This window comes from Canis aureus, chromosome 25 (assembly GCF_053574225.1).
Source record: "Canis aureus isolate CA01 chromosome 25, VMU_Caureus_v.1.0, whole genome shotgun sequence".
Lineage (NCBI taxonomy): Eukaryota > Metazoa > Chordata > Mammalia > Carnivora > Canidae > Canis > Canis aureus.
Genome location: NC_135635.1, coordinates 43,106,737 through 43,127,183, shown reverse-complemented (window position 1 = coordinate 43,127,183; position 20,447 = coordinate 43,106,737). Strand labels below are relative to the sequence as shown.

At 42.9% G+C, this 20,447-nt stretch overlaps 1 protein-coding gene and 1 long non-coding RNA gene across 21 annotated transcripts in view; one reads left to right on the top strand and one right to left on the bottom strand.

Moving 5' to 3' along the window:
• The window catches only part of LOC144297415 (maestro heat-like repeat-containing protein family member 1), a 72,131-nt gene that overhangs the window by 7,187 nt on the left and 44,497 nt on the right, over window positions 1-20,447 (bottom strand). For 13 of the 18 annotated variants that reach the window (XM_077871471.1, XM_077871477.1, XM_077871466.1 and 10 more), the window contains 14 exons: window positions 16,537-16,641; window positions 15,690-15,825; window positions 15,137-15,234; window positions 14,616-14,765; window positions 13,350-13,504; window positions 12,970-13,105; window positions 11,930-12,123; window positions 10,818-10,955; window positions 10,497-10,644; window positions 9,914-10,054; window positions 9,414-9,587; window positions 3,049-3,207; window positions 2,540-2,662; window positions 1,597-1,702 (listed from right to left, as the gene is read on the bottom strand). In XM_077871471.1, coding sequence (XP_077727597.1) covers window positions 1,597-1,702; window positions 2,540-2,662; window positions 3,049-3,207; window positions 9,414-9,587; window positions 9,914-10,054; window positions 10,497-10,644; window positions 10,818-10,955; window positions 11,930-12,123; window positions 12,970-13,105; window positions 13,350-13,504; window positions 14,616-14,765; window positions 15,137-15,234; window positions 15,690-15,825; window positions 16,537-16,641 — 1,963 coding nt within the window. Of the gene's footprint in view, window positions 1-1,596; window positions 1,703-2,539; window positions 2,663-3,048; window positions 3,208-9,334; window positions 9,588-9,913; window positions 10,055-10,496; window positions 10,645-10,817; window positions 10,956-11,929; window positions 12,124-12,969; window positions 13,106-13,349; window positions 13,505-14,615; window positions 14,766-15,136; window positions 15,235-15,689; window positions 15,826-16,536; window positions 16,642-20,447 lie in introns of those variants that run through there. The other 5 variants (XM_077871470.1, XM_077871468.1, XM_077871476.1 and 2 more) reach the window with 5 other exon arrangements.
• The window catches only part of LOC144297430 (uncharacterized), a 51,135-nt gene that overhangs the window by 16,498 nt on the left and 14,190 nt on the right, over window positions 1-20,447 (top strand). For 2 of the 3 annotated variants that reach the window (XR_013364458.1, XR_013364457.1), the window contains exons 2-3: window positions 16,210-16,360; window positions 16,560-16,662. This is a non-coding gene — a long non-coding RNA (uncharacterized LOC144297430). Of the gene's footprint in view, window positions 1-16,209; window positions 16,361-16,559; window positions 19,902-20,447 lie in introns of those variants that run through there. The other variant, XR_013364456.1, reaches the window with a different exon arrangement.

The following is a 20,447-nucleotide window of genomic DNA, read 5'->3' as shown; positions in this document are numbered from 1 at the left end:
GTGTTTCCATGAGATGCCTTGTAGACTATGTGTCAGTGTTCTGGTGAAAGAACAACCCTTGGAGCAGCTGTGACCCGGAAAAATGTTGTTGGCAGGTGACAGGTAGGGCATGAACCCAGGGTGTCAAACTCCATGGGGTTCCCACACCAAGAGAAAAATGGACAAAGGGCTTGAGGCAATTAATTTGCAAAACTAAAATATGCATTGCCAATAAACATAGGAAAAAATATTTAACCTCACTTCTGATAAAAAAATATTAATCAGAACAACAAAAACTACTCTTTGTTATCAAATTGGTAATGATTTTTAAAATATTACACAGGGTTGGCAAATATCTGCAAAATGGATACTTGCATGTAGTACTAGTAACAATGGAAAACAATTCAAACTTTTTTTTTTTTAAAGATTTTATTTATTTATTCATGAGCGACATAGAGAGAGGCAGAGGGAGAAGTAGGCTCCCTGCAGGCAACCCAGTGCAGGACTCCATCCCAGAACCTGGGACCATGACCCGAGCCAAAGGCAGATGCTCAGCCACTGAGCCACCCAGGTGTCTCTCAAACCTTTTTTTAAGATTTATTTTATTTATTTCAGAAAGAGAGAGCATGCAAGGGAGAGGGGCAGAAGGAGAGAGAAACATAAGCAGACTTCATGCTGAGCGTGGAGCCCAATGTGGAGCTCAATCTCACAACCCTGAAATCAGACCTGAACCAAAACCAAGAGTTGGATGCTCATCTGACTCTGCCACCCAGGTGACCCATGATTCAAACTTTTTTAGAGGGCAGTTTGAACACCAAAATCCTTTAAATTTTGCATACTCTTTGGGCCTAGCAATTCTACTTATTAAGAAATTTATCTTAAAATAATCATGATGGCATGTAGAGATTTAACGACTACATGCCTGCTTATAAAAGCAAAAGATGAAGTGGCTTACTTTTAAAAAAATAAATAAATAACAGTCTCAATATTCAAAAGCAAGGGTTAAATAGTTCCATAAGTCTACCCATAAGTGGATTAAAAACAATGCTGAAAGGCACATAATGGCATGTATTTGTGATACAGCAAGAGAAAACAACAGTATACCAAACTTCATGGTTTTTAAAATGACTGTGTGTGTATGTGTGTGTCGTAAATTCTCAGGGAAAAATTCTAGAATGTTAGCAGTGGTTAAAGCCAAATGGTAGAATTTCTGGCATTATTTCTTTTCCTCTTTTTGCCAATCAGAATTTTTTAGGTTTTCTAACATTAATATATACTGTGCTACTATTCTAGTTTAAAACAAAAATATTTTTGAAAATCCATAGCTTTCACCGTCTCAAATGTATATGGTTCTCTTTTCCACAAAGCAGAGTGCAGACAGTGTGGGTGGACCCACACTGAGTGCGGCAGAGGCACATAGCCTTCGCTTCCTCCTCTGGCCTTTCTAACACAGACTTTAAGGCTGGTCTCAGGACAACCTCTCTAAACAGGTTAGAGCTAGGGAAGGAGGTGACCCGCCTCATGGTACCATGGTTCTGGCTTAGCCCTTGCAGAAGGTCAAGGAGGGCTCCTCTGCTGAAGAGAAGGGCGGGGGGTTGCTAGAAGGAAGCATCTTACCTATGAAGTTGATGGCAGCTGCCCTTAGAAAGGACTGAGAGCTCTTCAGGAAGCCAAAGCTCTGGAACAGTAAATCGCCCACAAGCTGTGTTTTGCTTGTGTTCACCTGTGAAGCCAAAGAAGAGGGGTAGTGCTGATCAGAATCTGGGGTGAGGGGTCTTGGGAACACTACTAACCCTCTTACTGTGTCCACAAGCAGCACTGTTCTGTCTTCAGCCAGCTGAAAATGCTTGAACCTATAGCTGCAGACACCCCCACCCCAGCAACAGGGTAGACCTAGCCAGAAGTTCACAAAGAGAATTTTGCTCCTTCACACCAACATGGGGAAGAGATAATTCATGTGGAGCCAGGGTTGAATCCTGGTCCTAACACTGGCTTCAGTTTTCTCATCTGTAACAGCTGAAATGAAATCTGCTCAACCTCATTTATATAACTGTAAGGCCCCAATGAGATAATGGATGTGGAAGTGTTCTGTAAACTGTAAAAGGGTCCTATCTGTGAAAAGCAATAAGCATTAAAATCCATAATAATAAAATTACTAATGTCTGTTGGTTTCTAACCTACTTGTATAGCCCTTACTTACTTTTCAGCAAGGATTCCTGATCCTGCCCTGTTCTCAACTTCGTAGGGGCCACAGACTCTTAATACCATGACTACTGACTAAAGCCCTGATGACTCCTGCCTACATCTTTTCCTACCAACTGTAACCAGAAAATCTCTGTCCCTTTGCCATCTACTATGCTCACATGACCTTCCTAGCCTCTGAAAGCAGAGACTGAGACACATGAATGTGCATTCTCAGAGTTTGCTGATAACTGAGAATGCGAATCAAGGACTGGAAAGAACGTATCCTCTGTCAACCCTCCTCTCTTTAGTCTCTTAGCCTGCCTTTGAGTCCCTAACATAAGTATTGTGGCCTGACTTCTCAGAGACTCTCACTCACCAGGTACTTGCACGTTTCTTCCAATACCTGGATGTGATCACTGAGGGTGATATGCCGGAATGTCTGGGTGAGTGATGACCAGCCAATCACATTAGTCCACTCTGTCAGGGCCCTTCCACAGGCCTACAGGATGGAGAGAAGGAAATCCCCAAAGGCTCACTCCAATGGCTCTACAGAGCCAGGCCAGGAGGCTAAGTGGAAGACCACGAAGCTGGCTTCCTTCCAAGGGGCTTGGTTGAGGGTTCATAGCTGGGATTAGGCACAACATGGGACCCTGTTCATGACATGGGATGTAAATAGTTTCCAAGAGCAGAACCATATCAAGATAAAGTCAACGGCATCTGAGAGAAGGTAAAAGTGCTCAGAGCCAGTCTGGAGGATGACAACAAGGAAGTGGATGTAAAATGTACAGCCAAGGCTGGTCTCATGAAAAAGCGAAAGGCTATGCTCTAGCACAAAGAGGGATGGATGAATCAGGCTGAGGTTGGTAGCACAGAGGTCACCAGTACCTTGACTACTTCAGTGTTGTTATCCTGAATGCTAAGTAGCAGCGGGACTAGAAAAGTGTAGATCTCTCTTCGGGTGGTGAGTCTAGGCTTGAATTTGTCAATGTGACGCAACATGTGGCTCAGGGCAGAGGTGGCCGAGATCTTCACCTGGTCCCTCTCCTGCCATGAAGAGCAAAATGGAGCTGAGGCAGCTGTGGTTTCCCTCTGGCCCTGCCTGGCCTGGCTTCCATACTCCCACATCTCACTTCCATGTCCAAAGTACACTAACACCATTGTGTTTCATAATGTAAAGGCAACATGGTTTGTGTATCTGAGTGATTCTCTTTAGAGCCCCAGAGCTAACAAGTCCCTTCATTAAGGCACAGAGCTAGGGAAATCAAGACTATAGCTTCAGATCTGCTCTGGACCATACCTACAGCTTCTAACTTAATTCTCTCCTAAGGATTTAGCTCAGGAATGCCAGATTTTAAAAAATACATCTAGTTATTTTATCCACATCCTCATTATGCTGTGAATAAAATTGCTTAATTTATATTAGTTTGTATTAATTAACAATGATCATAAAAAGTATATTATATATTAATTGAACAAATGTTTACTGAGTAGCTATCATGAGCTAGGCATAATAACAAATAACAGAGACATAGATAGTTGCTGAAATTTTAGGATTTGGGAAGCAATTTAACAAATTGGATGTATACATTCTTACTTTTTGCACAGTGAACATAATAACCAAATGGAGACATTCAATGTATTAGTACTTTTAACTAAAAATTATCACAGGCAGATTAGCTCAAGATCAATGATTGACTATTGCTTCAGTTATCCCTTCCTGCCCCAAATCCCTGAAAGAAATAGTAGAAATATATATTTTTTAAATCCAATGGGTCTGAAGTAGATGGTATCCCCCCACCAGAGAAAACTAGAGTATCCCTGAAAGACAAAGAGCATGCAGGATTAGAATTAAAGTTAGAACCACAGGGATGCCTGGGTGGCTCAGTTGGTTAAGCATCTGCCTTGGGCTCAGATCATGATCCCAGGGTCCTGGGATTGAGCCCAGCATTAGGCTCCCTGCTTAGCAGGGAACCTGCTTCTCCTTCTCTTTCTGCCGCTCCCCACTGTTCTCTCTCTCTCTCAAATAAATAAATAAAATATATTTTTTTAAAAAGTTGAAACTACAGCCTAAAGTGTGGGCAAGAATAGACTGCTGGAGAAGGTGAACATGTTATGGGAATGTTCCAAGCTTAACAGCTGTGAATACAAGGAGCTGAAGGGGATGCTGGGAAACCAACAGCAGGGCTGTAGTTCAACTCCTTCCACCTTCTCCTTGCACTCAGCCCTCCCAATATCCTCCTTACTAGATAACAAGCAGTAGGGGAACATATCACCCCAATAGAGCAGGGAGTGTGCTATCTAGACCAGTGAGATAAGATGGTGCCCTGGGTGTCTGGCAAGACCCAGGAAGAGCAAGGTGCCCTGTAGTTGAATGACAGGCTATTGGCACATCCAACTGTCCATCTATCTCTGGCTGTTTCCCCACAGTTACTGAAGTCAGGAATTACTTTCACAGAGGGCCAGTGAAGAGCTGGTATGCAAAATTTCCGGAACCCGCTGCCAAGACTCACTGAACATTTAGGAAAATCAGTGCCACAAGAGAAACAAACAAAATAACCCTGCAGCCTCCAAGGGCACAATTAATATAATCAAAACAAAACTTTAGGGAAAGTATAATTGGATCCTCAGGAAGATCATGTAAAAAAAAGTTATTGAGGACATTTTTGAAAAGTGCTTGGAAATCTAAACTTTGAAATTATAAATAAATAAGTAAACAAATAAATAGAGGCAAAGGTAAAGCAGTGTCCTTATAGAATATTCTAATAGATATTCAGATATCATACTCTCAACCAGAAGAAAAAAATAAAGGGGACCTGCTTCATAAAATAAAAATAAAAATAAAAAAAAATTAGGGGCAGCCTGGGTGGCTCAGAGGTTTAGCACCGCCTTCAGCTCAGGGCGTGATCCTGGAGACCCAGGATCAAGTCCCACATCAGGCTCCCTACATGGATGGAGCCTGCTTCTCCCTCTGCCTGTGTCTCTGCCTCTCTCTCTCTCAGTGTTTCTTGTGAATAAATAAATAAAATCTTTTAAAAAAAAAAGAATTAAATAAAAATTCAATAGGTGGACTGAATAAGAGAATAACCACATCTAAAGTAAGAGGAGATTCAGCCCAGAATTCTTCCAAGGTAGACAAAGAGATGGGAAATAGAAAAGAAAAATTAAGAAACACAGAGAATAAATCTAAAGAAGTTCCAGGGACGCCTGGGTGGCTCAGCGGTTGAGCATCCGCCTTTGGGCCAGGGCGTGATCCTGGAGTCCCTGGATCGAGTCCTACATCAGGCTCCCTGCGTGGAGCCTGCTTCACCCTCTGCCTATGTCTCTGCTTCTTTCTCTACGTCTTTCATGAATGAATAAATAAAACCTTTAAAAAAAAAAAATCTAAAGAAGTTCCAAAGAATAGAACAGAAAGGAGAGAGAAAAAAAGATATACCAACAAAATAATACAAGAAAATTATACAAGAAATTATAAAATTATACAAAAAATAAAATTATACAAAAAATAATACAAGAAATACAAGTTCCCATGACTAAATGAGAGGTAAAGCAGTACCGGGAACCCAGATCCTATGGCCTTCATTTGGGTCAGTGTTCCTTTCATTCTGCCAGGTTGTCATTGTGTAGATGATGACAATTTCCTATTTCTTGATGAATCAACTTTACATTCTAGCAATATGGAAATATAGCAAGAAAAGATAGCCCGACAATCTTACCACTATAAATACCTTTAAATGCTAGATAAAATATACAAGATACTTTTTTTAATGCATAGCTGAGCTTTTAGAAAGTAAGAGATCCCCAGAGGCCGAAGATAAAGAGGCTGCTGACACTCCAGTTACTGTGCAGGAAGGCAAATGCCACTGGTCTCAATAACCTAGGGTCACATCTGTTCATAACTGCTGGTCTCCCTAGCCTGCCTACAAGGCAACCAGAAGCAGAGAAGCAAGCACAACAGACAGACAGCTCCAAGAGAAGACTTCTACTTTTTATTTTATTTATTCATGAGAGACACAGAGAGAGGCAGAGACACAGGCAGAGAGAGAATCAGGCTCCATGCAGCGAGCCCGACATGAGACTCGATGTGGGACTCGATCCCAGGACCCCAGGATCACACCCAAGGCGAAGGCAGATGCCTCAACCACTGAACCACCCAGGCGTCCTGAGAAGCCTTCTACTTAATGCTCAAAGAGCCAGAAAGAGAAATCAAAATGCTAAAAGAGAGTGAGGAAATCCCTCATCTCTTTTTCTTCCCTCTATTCTCTCATATCACAGTTCCAAAACAAGCCCATGGGAGTCTGTGGAAGCCAAAACTCTGAGGGAGGGGAACCTTACTCTCCATTTGATGGAGCTGAGGGCCCATGAGGATGGACAAATACCCACTGCTTCATTTCCTCTGCCCTCATGCCACTTGGCCCCATTGTGGGCACAGTTCACAGAAGTGCCTGACATTGCAGAGTAACTAAAATACCAGCTTTTTTTCCCAAGACAACTGGTAAAAGGGAGCCCAAAGAACTATAAAACCAAGGAAGTCACAGAGAGGGAGGAGCTAGGGGAAGTGACCCTGTAAAGTTGTTTATGAACTCCTGTGCTCACTCCACATACCATGGACTTTGAAAACTGAACTATAGAAGAGACAATGGTTCAGATCCTAGGCTTGGCCACTGGGTGGCACAAACTCAGAATAGCAAAGACTGTGAGTTCAAAACTGACAGTGAAATCACAGCCCACACAAGCAGAAGGCTAGTCAGAACTTGCAGCCTGAAGTTAAACAGGTCAATTGCCTGCTAACACAATAATATCAACATTCTCCATAGGATTTAAGTGATACCCAGAGTCATATAACTTAATATTCATAATGTCATGATACAGTCTAAAATTACTCAGCATGTAAAGACCCAAAGCTCAAAAAAGTAACAATGAATACTCTTGAAATAAATACAGAAATAAAAATTTCCATCAAGAAACAATATATCAAAAAGAAACATTAGAACTGGGATCCCTGGGTGGCGCAGCGGTTTAGCGCCTGCCTTTGGCCCAGGGCACGATCCTGGAGACCTGGGATCGAATCCCACATCAGGCTCCCGGTGCATGGAACCTGCTTCTCCCTCTGCCTATGTCTCTGCCTCTCTCTCTCTCTCTCTCTCTCTGTGTGTGTGTGACTATCATAAATAAATAAAAATTTAAAAAAAAAGAAACATTAGAACTGAGAAATACAATACTGGGTACATTTGTTGGCAAAACAGATGTCAGAGGAAAGAGACAGTGAACTTGAAGGCATAGCTACAAAAAGTATCCAGTCTGAACAAAAAAAAAGAAAAAAGAAAAAAATGATTGAAAATGAACAAAATCTTGGGAGCTATGGGACAACAATAAATGCCTAAACATTTGTATCATAAGATTCCTAAAAGAAAAGGAGTAAAGTACAGTGCTGAAAAAACTTGGAAGAAATAATGATTAAAAACTTTCCAAGTTTGGTGAAAGACATAGACACAGAGATTTCAAGAAATTCAGTGAACCCCAACCAGGCTAAACCCAAGGTAATCCATGCCAACACCTCCTAAACTACTCAAAGCTAAAGACATATGTGAGACAAAATAAAGGCATTTCCAGACAAAGATTGAGAGTATTTCCTATTAACAAACCCTTGTAGAAGAAACCACAAAGGAAGAACAAAAAAAAAAATGAATCTGAAATAGAGGAGTGAGCTGTGAGAAGAAAGGAAGGTAAAGACATTTGTACACATATGGGTAAATCAAAATAAGTATTGACTGTATAAAACAATAAAAAGGATGATGCTGATAATAATGACATAAAGACCAAATCTGGGGATTTTAAGAAACTGTGGAACTAAAATCCTAGACAATGTTAACCTATAATATGGGAGGGTGTCATTAGAGTTAAATCATTTTTTTTTAAGATGTATTTATTTATTTATTTGAGAGAGAGAGCATAGGAGTAGGGGGAAGAGCAGAGAAAGAGAGAGAATCTCAAGCCGACTCCCCACTGAGCATGGAGTCAGACATAGGGCATGATCCCACAACCCTGAAATCATGACTGGAGCTAAAACCAAGAGTTAGATGCTCAATGGATTGAGCCACCCAGGTGCTCCAGAGTTAAAGCATTCTAAGGTCCTTATATTGTTTGGGTGGAGGATAAAGATATTTAGGCTTTTGTTAAGTATACATGGTGAATTTTAAAACACGTAAAAATAGATGAATTAGGGAGCACCTGGGTGGCTCAGTCAGTTAAGCATCTGACTCTTTTTTTTTTTTAATTTTATTTATTTATTCATGAGAGACACAGAGAGAGAGGCAGAGACACAGGCAGAGGGAGAAGCCGGCTCCCTGCAGGGAACCTGATGTGGGACTCGATCCCCAGATGCCAGGATCACGACCTGAGCCAAAGGCAGATGCTCAACCACTGAGCCACCCAGGTGTCCCAGCATCTGACTCTTGATTTTGGCTCAGGCCATGATCTCAATCAGGGTTGGGATCAGGACTCAGTTGAACCTGAGTCCAGCTGGGTGCTCAGAGAGGAGTCTGCTTAATATTCTCTTTCTTTTTCTCCCTCTGCCCCTCCCCCCTCAAATAAATAAATAAATAAAATCTTTATTAAAAAAATAAAAAACATACATGAGTTAGACATTGACCCTGCCATCGTAGAGTGTCCAGGCTCACAGAATATGAGGCCAATACAAAACTAATTCAAATCCAAGATTCAAAAATTAAAGACTTATAGAAGCCAGAACAGGGGCATTGAAAGCATGCGTGTCTGCTGTCAAGTCTCTTTTAGCTCTAAAATTCTATGATCTGTAGGGAGGCTAAGACGTGGAGTGGATTGGTATTGCTCTAGGCAGTTGAGATTCCTGAGCCTTTTGACAAGGTTGCTAGCATGCTGGGGTCCCTATGTTGTCTGAGAGCAGGGTAGAGTTGTGAGTTGTCTCCCCACTCTTCTGCAGTGAAGACGTGCTGCTGTCATAGCAGTGTGTCATTTTTTTTCCTTCAGTGGCTCCTGGTGAGAGAGTAGGTAGATGAGTGTGTTCTAGATCTGTCTGTAATAGGGAATGCACTGGGGACAATCCTATACATGGCTTCAAGTAGCCAAGTCTCCTTTATGCTGCCCCTCCAGGACTCCAGCCTTCCACTGTAGTCCCAGAGCCCTGCCCCAGTACCCTCCACTCAGTTTCCAAGATTCCTCTTCAGCCTCAGCCCATACTGTTCCCAACTGATCCTAGGGAGTTAGGCCCATACATCATTGATGAGTGGACAAAGTTGCTTGGAGATGCTGCAAAAGACCACCTTGATGTCCTCTCCCTTCCCATGACAGATGATGTTCCGTAGGCTCTTTACTGCCTGCACTGTCACTCGTGCCTCATTCTTCAGCAAGTCTTTCAAGAATGGAACCTGGCCCTTCAGAGATTCTGCCTGTTTGGAAGAAGGCAGATATCACTCACCACCTGGAGATCATGCAACACTCTGGGGACAAGGCTTTGAGAAAACAGAGGGTGGCTAAAAAACAGAAATGTGCAATCCAGGGGCTGGATGTGCCCGGGGAGTAGAAGGCTGGTGCTCATGGGGTTTGGAAGGCCTGATGGCCAGTCTGTATAAGTCTACAAACTAGATGTTCTGCTGCTGTAGAATGAGAGGTTGGGGAACATGCTAAACCCAAGGTAACCAAGAGTCCCAAGGAAGGTAAATTAAATGCTTCAGGGACTAACATTTGATTCCCATTTGCTCCTCCCCACTCTTACTTGTCCCGGGTGCAGTGCCAGGTTACTGATTCCACGAAGCCCAACTTCCTTCATAATGAGGTTGGGCTCTTTGACCCACTTGATTAGATTGACCAACAAGTCTTGCCCCAGAGTCTGAGCCACTGATCGGTGCCAGAGGAGCTGTGGGTATAAGGAGACTACAGCTATGGATGGGGAAAACGCTATGAGTACCCAGTACCCTCCTCTGCCCTCCCTCAGGTCCCATACTCAGGTAAGGAGTATGTGCAGTTGAAAACAGTGGCAGATCTGTACACCTGGAGTGGAGACTAAGGTAAGAAGAGATGATATCCTAATAGAAGGATAGAGGATAATGCTGATAAGGTTAGAATTTTGAATCAGATGCTAGGATCCATGGATCATTCTGGAGGTTGAGTTACTGGCCCCCTTCTCAGGCTTTCCTGCCTCCTTTAACCAGGCACTTGAAGTGCCAGAGAAGGGAACCCCACTTTAAATGGCTTAGTCTTATTCTTTCCTCTTTTGGGGGCTAGTTAACATTTCTGTTAAATGTTCCTCAGCCCAGGAAATGAATGGTTCAGGCTGTGGACCTTTCCCCAGGCTTTACCTGTGCATAGAAGGCCCTGGCCAGGATTTTCCAATGATAGCTGGAGCTATAGAGGAGGCTTCTGACAAGGTTGAGGATTCGGTGCAGGATGGCAGGTTCACAGGTCTTCACAATGCCACTGGGGTGGAACACAGGAAGCCAAGAGTTGCTGGGGTGGAGGTGGCAAGGGCCAGTGTGCATGAAACAGGGAAGACACAAGGGCTGAGGAATCAGGAGACCAGGGGGCTGAGAGGTGGGGAAGGGACAGCTGAAGGCTGGGACTTGGGAAACTGGGGCAAGGGGACTAGAGTGGTGCCAAGGTTACTGGGGAAATAGCCTCACCTTGTCAGGTCCATGATCCCTATGTAGTAAAATCTGGGGCAGGACAGAAGGTCCCAGCAACAATGCTGATCTCCATAGACCACCACTCCATCATATGCAGCCGCTGAGAACACCAACTTCACTACCTCCAGGGCACAACTGAAGGTCACCACCATTGGGTTTGTGAAAAGAAAGGGACAAAAGGATGGACAATGCATTATGCCCTCATTTGCATCCTGCGCTGGGAAGCCAGGAGACAGTTACCTGCTCTGGTAACTGTGTTCTGCTTTCCTGCTGACAAAAATCCATGGATCTGTGAAGAAGCCCATTTCCAGTTACCCATCCAATCCTTCAACCCTGGCCCTCATCCAACCACAGAGTCCTATGAAAAAGACTATAGAGGGATCTCAGTGCTGCAGTTTTCCATATATGCTTTTGGGGGCACAGAATGGGGTTAGGATATCTCTTCACCTCTGCACCCATCTAATCAGAATGTCTCTGCTTATTAGTTTTCTTTTTGTTTTATGTAAGATTCCATTTATTTATTTGTTTGTTTGTTTGAAAAGATTATTTATTCATGAGAGACACAGAGAGAGAGAGAGAGAGAGGCAGAGACATAGGCAGAGGGAGAAGCAGGCTCCATGCAGGAAGCCTGATGTGGGACTTGATCCTGGGACTCTGGGATCACACCCTGAGTCAAAGGCAGACACTCAACCACTGAGCCACCAAGGCGTCCCCGTAAGATTCCATTTAAATAGAATGTCCTGAGGTTTAAAAAAAAAAAAAAGTACGATAACCACACATTTAGGAGTCCAATCCCTTTTCAAGAAAAGAAAATGGAATCCCAGCTGTGACATGTTCAAGAGCTAGTGACAAAGCCAAGCAAGAGGTCAATGAGACTCAAACGGCCACAACTGCATGGAAAGACTGATATAGATGTGGGCTTACCCTGCCACCTACAATCTACTTGAATCTCTTCATGTGCAGTTATGAACGTGAATCAGCCGAAGCATGCATGCAAGAAGAGAAATGAAAAGCTTGAAAATATGTGAGAATATTCTAGCACATGGGTCATCCAGGGCCCTCTGGAATTGGCTAGTCTCAGCTGTACATCATGAGGGGGTTAGGCTTACCTAGTGGGGTCAAAGGGCTTGCTCTTGCTACCTGGGCCCCCCTCCTTGCTGTAGACCACCATCTTCTGAGGGACATTTTGCTCAATCACCCAGTAGAGATGACACAGTATAGCCAGCAAAAGCCGAGGGTAGAGCTCCTGGACAGCTTCCTGGCACAGGGACCCTGACAGCATCTCATACAAAGCACATGTCACCTGGGAGACAGTGGGGGAAGACATAAGATAGTCCCATGGGCCATACACTGAGTCCTACCCTGCCTTCCCCATTACTGCCCAAAGGGCACAGCTCACTCTGACTCAGGCTTGTAAGAAGCACGCAAAGACTGAAAGCCCACCACTCTTCCTTAGGGAAATGAGATTGCACACATGCAATCTGCTTTCTCTTCACTCACCTGACATCAAAAACAGAATGGAAAGCAACTCTAACTTTTTAGCAGAAAATGATTTGGGGACTACTTTGTCCACTCCTAGCAACCAAACCTCTTCTGCCTCCAACCCTCATGCCATACCCCAGGTCCTGGAAAAAAGGAATGCAAGCCCTAGAATCAGGAGACAGAGAAAGTTGCTTAGCTCTAAACATCAGTTTCCTTGTCCATAAAATGGGATCAACCCCTGTTCTCTCTACATCATGTAGTTCTTAGGTATACAGGTGGAAAAAAGGGTTAAAGTGCAAATCAAAAGTATAGCATTTTTAAAAAAGATTTATCTATTTATTTGAGTGAGAGAGAGAGAGAGAGAATGAGCATGAGCAGGAGGAGGGGCTGAGGGGGAGGGAGAGAGAGAATCCCAAGCAGAGTCCCTGCAGAGTGCAGAGCCCAACGTGGGGCTCAATCTCATGACCCTGAGACCAGGACCTGAACTGAAATCAAGAGCCAGACGCTCAACTGACTGAGCCACCCAGGCACCCTTCGAATGTACAGTATCAGTGATTGCTCCTCTCTAAGACCTGCTCCCACTCTATAGCCCTTGACCTTCAACTCTACACCCAAGTCCCAGAAGAGTAAGTCCTACCCACCCACCCCCATCCCAGCTCATGCTGACCGCCACCGGCTGGAAGGCCATCTCCTTAGTTTCCTCTTTGGAGTGGAGTCTTTCTAGGATGCCAATGAGCAGCTGCAGGACACTGATTGTGGTCTCTCGCTGGTTGCCAAATGCCTTCCACAGGGCCAGATTGGTTCTGCAGGACCCAAGGACAGCTATGTCATGGGCTCTGATGACTAAGCTCCTAGGACTAGTCTGGTCTTGTGCCTATGAAGGGCCAGTTCTCAGGGTCTAGACTTGACCAGAGAACACAGAGGTGAAGTTTTATTGGTGTCCAAGAGAAAGCATCCCTGTGCAGTGATTTTTGTGTTGGGCTTGGGCTGAGAGAGGGAAGGGTTTACTGGGCTGGAAAAAGTGTTCCCAGGCCATAGGAGAGGTACCTATCCCAAGGCAGGGTCTTGTTGAGCAGCATAGGCACGACAGTGTGAGTGTTGTTGCCGGCCAGCAAGCACATGGCCCGCACAGTCTCCTCCTTTGTGTTGGGCTCCAGTTGTGAGTTGAGCCGTTCCAGAATCCCCTCCACAACTTCCTCAATCTACAGGGAAGAGCCACAAGAGTCTCAGTGATTATCCCCTTGCTTCCTTCCCTTCCCTTCCCTATCTGCCAACCTCCCAGACTCAAGGGGCTACTTGTAATCCTGCCAGTGATTCTCTTAAGGCAGAATTCTAGGGTGCCAGAGGCCAGACCAGCAGAGGTCACAAAAGAAACCCCTGAAACTCACCAAGGCTCACTCTAACAAAGGCCTGCCCATAGCCCAAAGTTCAGAGTCATTCCGAGGTTACTTGAGAGACACAAGAGACTCTAGGAAGGAAGGCAAAAGCCCTGGAGACACTTCAGGGCTTCCTCTACCCACTGAGATCAACTTTCAACCCAAGAAAATGCAGAAACGGTTGGCATTGGATGTGAGGGTACCATAGGACTCTCATCTGGCCCTCAGATTACTGATATATGGGTCTCTGGGAAATCCATTTTGTTGTAATACCTCAAGGACACCCTCAGAAAAGGCCTTTCATTTCTGGTATCTAAACCAGGCAAGTCACATAAATGAGTGAAGGCAATGGGCATCAGGGGATTCAGAGAGAGGAAGGTCTGGAGAACCCATGCAACACATAAAAAGGGTGGTGGCCACCCCAAAGAATTACCCTATGTGGCCTCATTTAAAAGAATTTTTCAGTGAAGTGGGAAATGTGGATAACATCTATCTTGAAAGAAAATTTACTCAGAGGTTAGTCATTTCATGAGGTTGCTGGCTTGCAATCCATAGCCTTACCCTTCACAGAAATCTAAGTCCCTTGACACCCCCCGGGAATCAGGTTGAAGCCCCCCCTACAATGCTTCCTTGGGCTTTGGCTATGAGGTCCCACAGCTGCTTACACTTCTGCTTGTGGTGGTTGTTAACTGAGGAACCAGCCCCCCTCCCCCCATAGAAGGCACTGCTGTTCTGAGCTTAGGATTGATTACAAGTGTCAGAGATCATTGGGATCACAGAGAAAATCTAGCCCAAGCCTGCGTTTTAGAAATGAGTGAATGAAAGCCTTCATAGGAGAGGGACTTCCCAACACTCTTCAGCTGGTTGTGAATAGAGCCAGGAGAGAGCCCAGGCTCCTGGTGTGCAGGGCAGAGCTCCCACTACAGCACCACATTACCTTTATCATGTCTCGGCCCCGCTCTTTCATGACAGCACTCATCAGCTGGGCTGCTGCCAGAGACACCTTGGCCCTGCTGTCAGTCAGGCCCTCCATGGCTGTCAGCACCAGGGTGGTGAGCTGCATCTTGGTGAAGTACTCTGCAAATGCCTACAATAGTGTGGTGTCAAGCTGCCTGCACATGGGGGCTTCTGCTTGAGATAGCCTGTGCCATCCTTCCTGGTTAGGGTATGTGGAGAGAGCCTCTCTTGGGAATGTGATGTCCTTTGGTCTTAGGCCTGTGCTGTCTGCCTAGCTCCAAAAGGACCCTTTCACTGGGAACAGAATCTTTGGGGTTGGGAGGGAGAAAATACTGACCTCAGATGCACTGAGGGGCTCGCAGGTCAGAGGCTGCAGAGGCAGAGTGCTGGGACAGAAGGGCTGAGACCAAGATCCTTAGTAACATATCTTTGAAGCATGGGCTGAATCTACACAAGGAGGCCTAGTCTCTTCCCACTTTGTCTCTGGCCCTGCCCTCTCACCTTGGCAATCTCAAAGGTGTTGTTATAGAACACGTTGGCGCTATAGACTTCATTCTTGCCTTCTTCTTCCCATAAGCCCTGTTTTTTCCTTCCCATCTCTGAAACAAAAACATCCGACGCCACCCCTCAGACACTCAGAAGAGGTCTTAGGTTGCCCACTTTCCCATATGCCCAACCCAAACCACCCACTGAACTAAGTCAGCTTGGGGAGATGTATATCCCATGGGGAAGCGAGTAGAAAAATGGGGAGTAAGATAAGGAATGGTGAGAGCTAATGCCAAAGGAACCCCCACGTTGCCTGCCTTAGAGCAGAGACAGAGTGAGATCAGACTATAGGGCTCAGCCAGAGGAGGAGAAACTAATTTAAAAGAACTGTTTTCAGAGTAGCTGTTTTGTCCCAGGAACATACGCAGAGGTTAGGGGCAGGTTCCTCATTGGAAGTTAGGTACTTAGATAACTTCTTAGCTCTCACTCTTCCAGGACAGCGTATGAGGGAATGACCAAACCTAGGTGGGAGGCTGGAGCAGAAGTGAAAATAAGAGATTCTCCCTACGTTTTTGCAGCAGGAGGATACAGTAGAGGCTGTAGACAGCCTGCGCAGACAGGAAGCAAATGTTGTCCACTGGGTCCTGGCAGCGTAGAGCCAACAGCCTTACTAAACGCCCCAACCGACTGAACTCGATATCCATCTGGGGAGGACAGCTGGAAGTCACAAGTTATCCCAGCCACTCCCTTAGGCTGAGATAAAACAAGAAGAGAGGAGGAGGGGATGCATGATAGATATGAGAGGTGAGACTAGGTGAGGTTAATGGGAATGGAATTAGACAGGTGAGTTGTAGCTATTAAAAAACTTGTGGAATCATAGTTTTGGAATGACTTTACACTGTCCCTCTTGTTTACCTCTCGGCACTGCACTCATTCTTCAAGCCTAGCTCAAATGTCCCCTCCTCTATGAAGCTTCCTCTCTACTTGTACTTCATTTCTGTTTTGATCTTTTATTCCTACTACATTTGGCTTGTACATTCATTATCACCTTCTACTTATGTTTGTTCTATGCATGCCTCTCTCCCCAGTGGACTGTAAAGATCCATGAAGACGGGAAACTGCCTTGGTCATATATCCACTGTAACACCTACCATGGTGCCTGACGCAAAGTGAGTGTTCAGTAACTGCTTGATGAGATGGGTGGAATCCAACTGAACCAAGCGAAATGGAATTGAATTGGTGAGTAGGGAAAAAGACCAAGGGAGAAAAGAGAGAATATGGGATTCACAAGAGAAAAATAGAGGATGGAGTGAGGAAATAGAGGAGAAGGATGAGTAATTGAGGCTAGGTAATATGTGAAGTTTGGGGTAAGGGTAGGGATGAGGGCCCAGGCTCCAGGGCAGGCTCCTACTCACTCCAAAGTTGTTCATTTTTGCAGTGAAGCCAAGAATACGGGCAGCACACCACATGGCCCGTTCCCTCTCATTGTCCTTCTGGGAATTCAGCCATGTGTCCAGAAGCTAAAGGAAGAACAGAATGAGGTAAGGGGTCTGCTCAGAAGTATTCCGGAGGATAGACATGTAACCCAAACCTGACTTCTGCAAAGGATCAAGACAAAACTTCTGAGGATAGGACTTCTTTTGTCTACAGACAGGTTATATATGGCTCTGACATCAGAAGCCTTCATTCCCCCAGCCTCCAATTTTGCCTTATCTAGGTGCTAGAAACATCCTCAATTAGTACCTCCTTCTTTCAAATTAAAGCAGTGGCTCTCAAATTATATTGACTATAATTCATTTCAAAGGGTCAACCCACCTCAGTGTTCCCCTACTAATGTTTTCCCATGCTTCAATAGAAAGAGAACTTGGTGATAACAAAAAAGAATCACTGTATTCACAGATTCCTGGCTCAATTATATACAAATATGCTTGAGAAATATAATTATGGATAATTCCTATTTGAAATGCAATGTGTAAGGGTCTCAACATTGGTAAATTATGGGCCCTAAATACCACTGATCCAAAGATGCATTGCTATATATCAATCTACAGTAATCAATCTGACAATGATGGGACTAAACAGCAATTTGTAATTGGAAACAAAGAAGAGCAGCAGATAAAAAAATCTACAACCCATGGAAAAGGATACTAATGCTGCATCGATAAGAAAACACATTCTTCCTGAAGATATGAGGTTTTCTAGTGGGAGGTCTGCAAGTCTTCCTTGCAGCCAGACTCTAATGATATCTCCCAGTGCCAAGACTATGGTCTCTAAAGACCATTTTTCACTAAGAGGAATCATTGCTCCTTGGACAGTTTGTTCAGGACTAAGACAAGAAATATACACAGTATTGTACTGGAGAGCAAGGAAGCTATGGAAGACTATGGGAGTCATGTTAGAGGGATTCAGGAGCCAACCTGAAGAGGCTCCCATTGACCAAAGATGAGACAATTTAAGCATCAATAAGAATAATAGTTGTAATTGAAAAAAAACCTACAAAGCATTTCAAAACTCATGTTAAATTCAAATGATACTAGAGAAATAATCCTCACTAGTTATCTTTTTCCCCCCAGATTTTATTTATTTATTTGACAGTGAGAGAGAGAGAAAGCACAGGCAGGGGGAGCAGCAGAGGAAGAGGGAGAAGCCTGATGTGGGGCTCAATCCCAGGACCCTGGGATCATGACCTGAGCCAAAGGCAGACACTTAACTGACTGAGCCACCCAGGTGCCCCTCACTAGTCATCTTTGAAGAATCCTGGGAAATACTTCATTACTTTGACAAATGATAAAAGGAGATGATCCAGCATTTAGTTTGTCCTTATGTGAGTTATACTTCAAAGTAACCAAATAGCTTATAAAGGAAACTTCTCTTTATAGAAGAATTCCAGGTAAAAATGAATAAGGAATGACAGAATTACAGTGTCACAATTTTGCAAAAATAAGTAGAGGTATATTCATTCAATGGAATACTATATAGCAATAAAAATGATCTGATGCTTCATGTAACTACATGGGTGAATCTCACAGATAAAATATTGAAGTGAAATAATACAGACACAGAAAAGTACATACTATAAAATTTCATGTATGTGAAGTTTAAGAACAAGCTAAACTAATCCATGGTGATAGAAGTCAGAATACTGGTTATCAGTGGTTATTCAGTGAAAGAGGAACTTTTGGAGTATTGAAAATGTTGTATATCCTGATTTAATGGTATTTATGTAGATGTACACATATGTAAAAATGTGTCTAAGTATACACCTAAGATTTGTATACTTTAGTTTAGCAAGTCATATCGCAATAACAAGGTCTTTTTAAAAAAGAATATCATTAGTTTTCAGCTACTAATGCATTAATGAATCTAAGCAGTGATCATCAAGAGCTCTGAACACCACAAGGAGACAACCAGACATCGTGTGTCTCTTGGTGGAAGAAGACATGGCTGCTTGTGAAGTAATCTTGCCAAAAATTGATTGGATTCATGATCTAGGTCTAATACTTAGAATTAAAATCTAACAGATTCTAGATCTAGCAATTTATAGAAAAGATTTGGACAGAGGAATTTGTTGAGTAGCCCCAAAAGTATGTAATCAGCACAATCCAGAATGTGGAAAATTTAAAGAACAAATAACTAAATTTCATCATCAAATACATTTCAAGGAAAAAAACTGTTGGAAAGGCAATCTATAGATCAAGAGAATTAAGAGACAAACCAATCAGTTGGAGTGTTGGAATGTTTAATGACATCAAGAAATGAAATTACTTTCTTTCATCAATGTTTTATAGTTTTTACTTCCTTGATTAAGTTGATTCCTAGGTATTTTATTATTTTTGCTACAATTGTAAATGAGATTGTTTCCTTAATTTCTCTTTCTCCTACTTCATTATTAGTCTATAAAAATGCAACAGATTTCTGCTTATTAATTTTGCATCCTGTACTTTACTGAATTCATTCATTCATTCATTCATTCATTCATTCTAGTAGGGGTTTGTTGGTAGGATCTTTAGAGTTTTCTATTTATAATATCATGTCATCTGCAAATAGTAAAAGCTTTACTTCTTTCTTACCAGTTTGGATGCCTTTTATTATTATTTTTTCCTTTCTGATTGCTATAGCTAGGACTTCCAATACTATGTTGAATAAATGTAGTGAGAATGGATATCCTTGTCTTGTTCCTGCCCTTAGGGAAAAAGCTCTCAGTTTTTCACCATTGAGTATTTTAGCTGTGGGTTTTCATATATGGCCTATTTTATGGTGAGATATGTTCTCTCTAATCCTACTATGTTGAGAGTTTTTAACATGAATGGATGTTGTACTTTGTCATATGCTTTTTATGTGTCTATTGAGATGATCATATCCTTTTTATTCTTTCTATTATAAATGAAATCTTTCCATTTGCAACAACATGAATGGAGCTAGGGAGTATTAGGCTAAGTGAAATAAGTCAGTCAAAAAAGACAAATACCATATAATTTCACTCATATGTGGAATTTTTAAAATTTAATTTTTTTATGTGGAATTTATAAAACAAAACCAATGACAAAGAGGGGAAAAGAGAGAGGGAGACAAACCAAGAAACACACTGATGACTACTGGAGGGGAGGAAGGAAGGGAATGAGTAAAATAGGTGATGAGGATTTAGGAATGCACTTGCTGTGATGAGCAGTGGGTGTCACATGAAAGTGTTGAATCACTACATTGTACACCTGAAACTGATACTACACTGTATGTTAACTAACTGGAATTTAAATAAAAACTTCAAAAAAAAAAACCCTGATATCAGCCTCCCAGAAATACTATGTTCTAATCAGAGGAGCACCATTTGGAAATTTCAAAGGAGACAGACACTGTGGGATATAATAAAAAGAATACTTCGCCTTTCAAACTTATTAAACAAATTGATATTTCTTAATATCTTTGAATTGCTAAATACTATGAAATTAGTCTATAGCTATGCTGCAGGATTGCAAACAAAAACTCTATGTGGTGGAATGGAGAGGGGAATTTACACTAAAATGAAGTAGACCTATTTTGATTTATGTGTAATGCACTAACAATACCAAAATGGAAGAAGCTAAGTGAATGCCAGGTATTCTTAAGCAATTTTATGGCTCCTAACAGGTGTTTCCATAATATACTTCTCCAGAGCTCCAACAGAATACATTCTAAAGAATACATCTTGCATGAATGACCTTATTACATAAATGTATAATTAGCAAGGTTTAACAGTGCATATGATTGAGCTCTGGGGCCTGATCTGTACTTCACAATATGTCAACTCAAATTACTGGTTCTTGTGGTATTAGTTAGGTAATAAATAAGC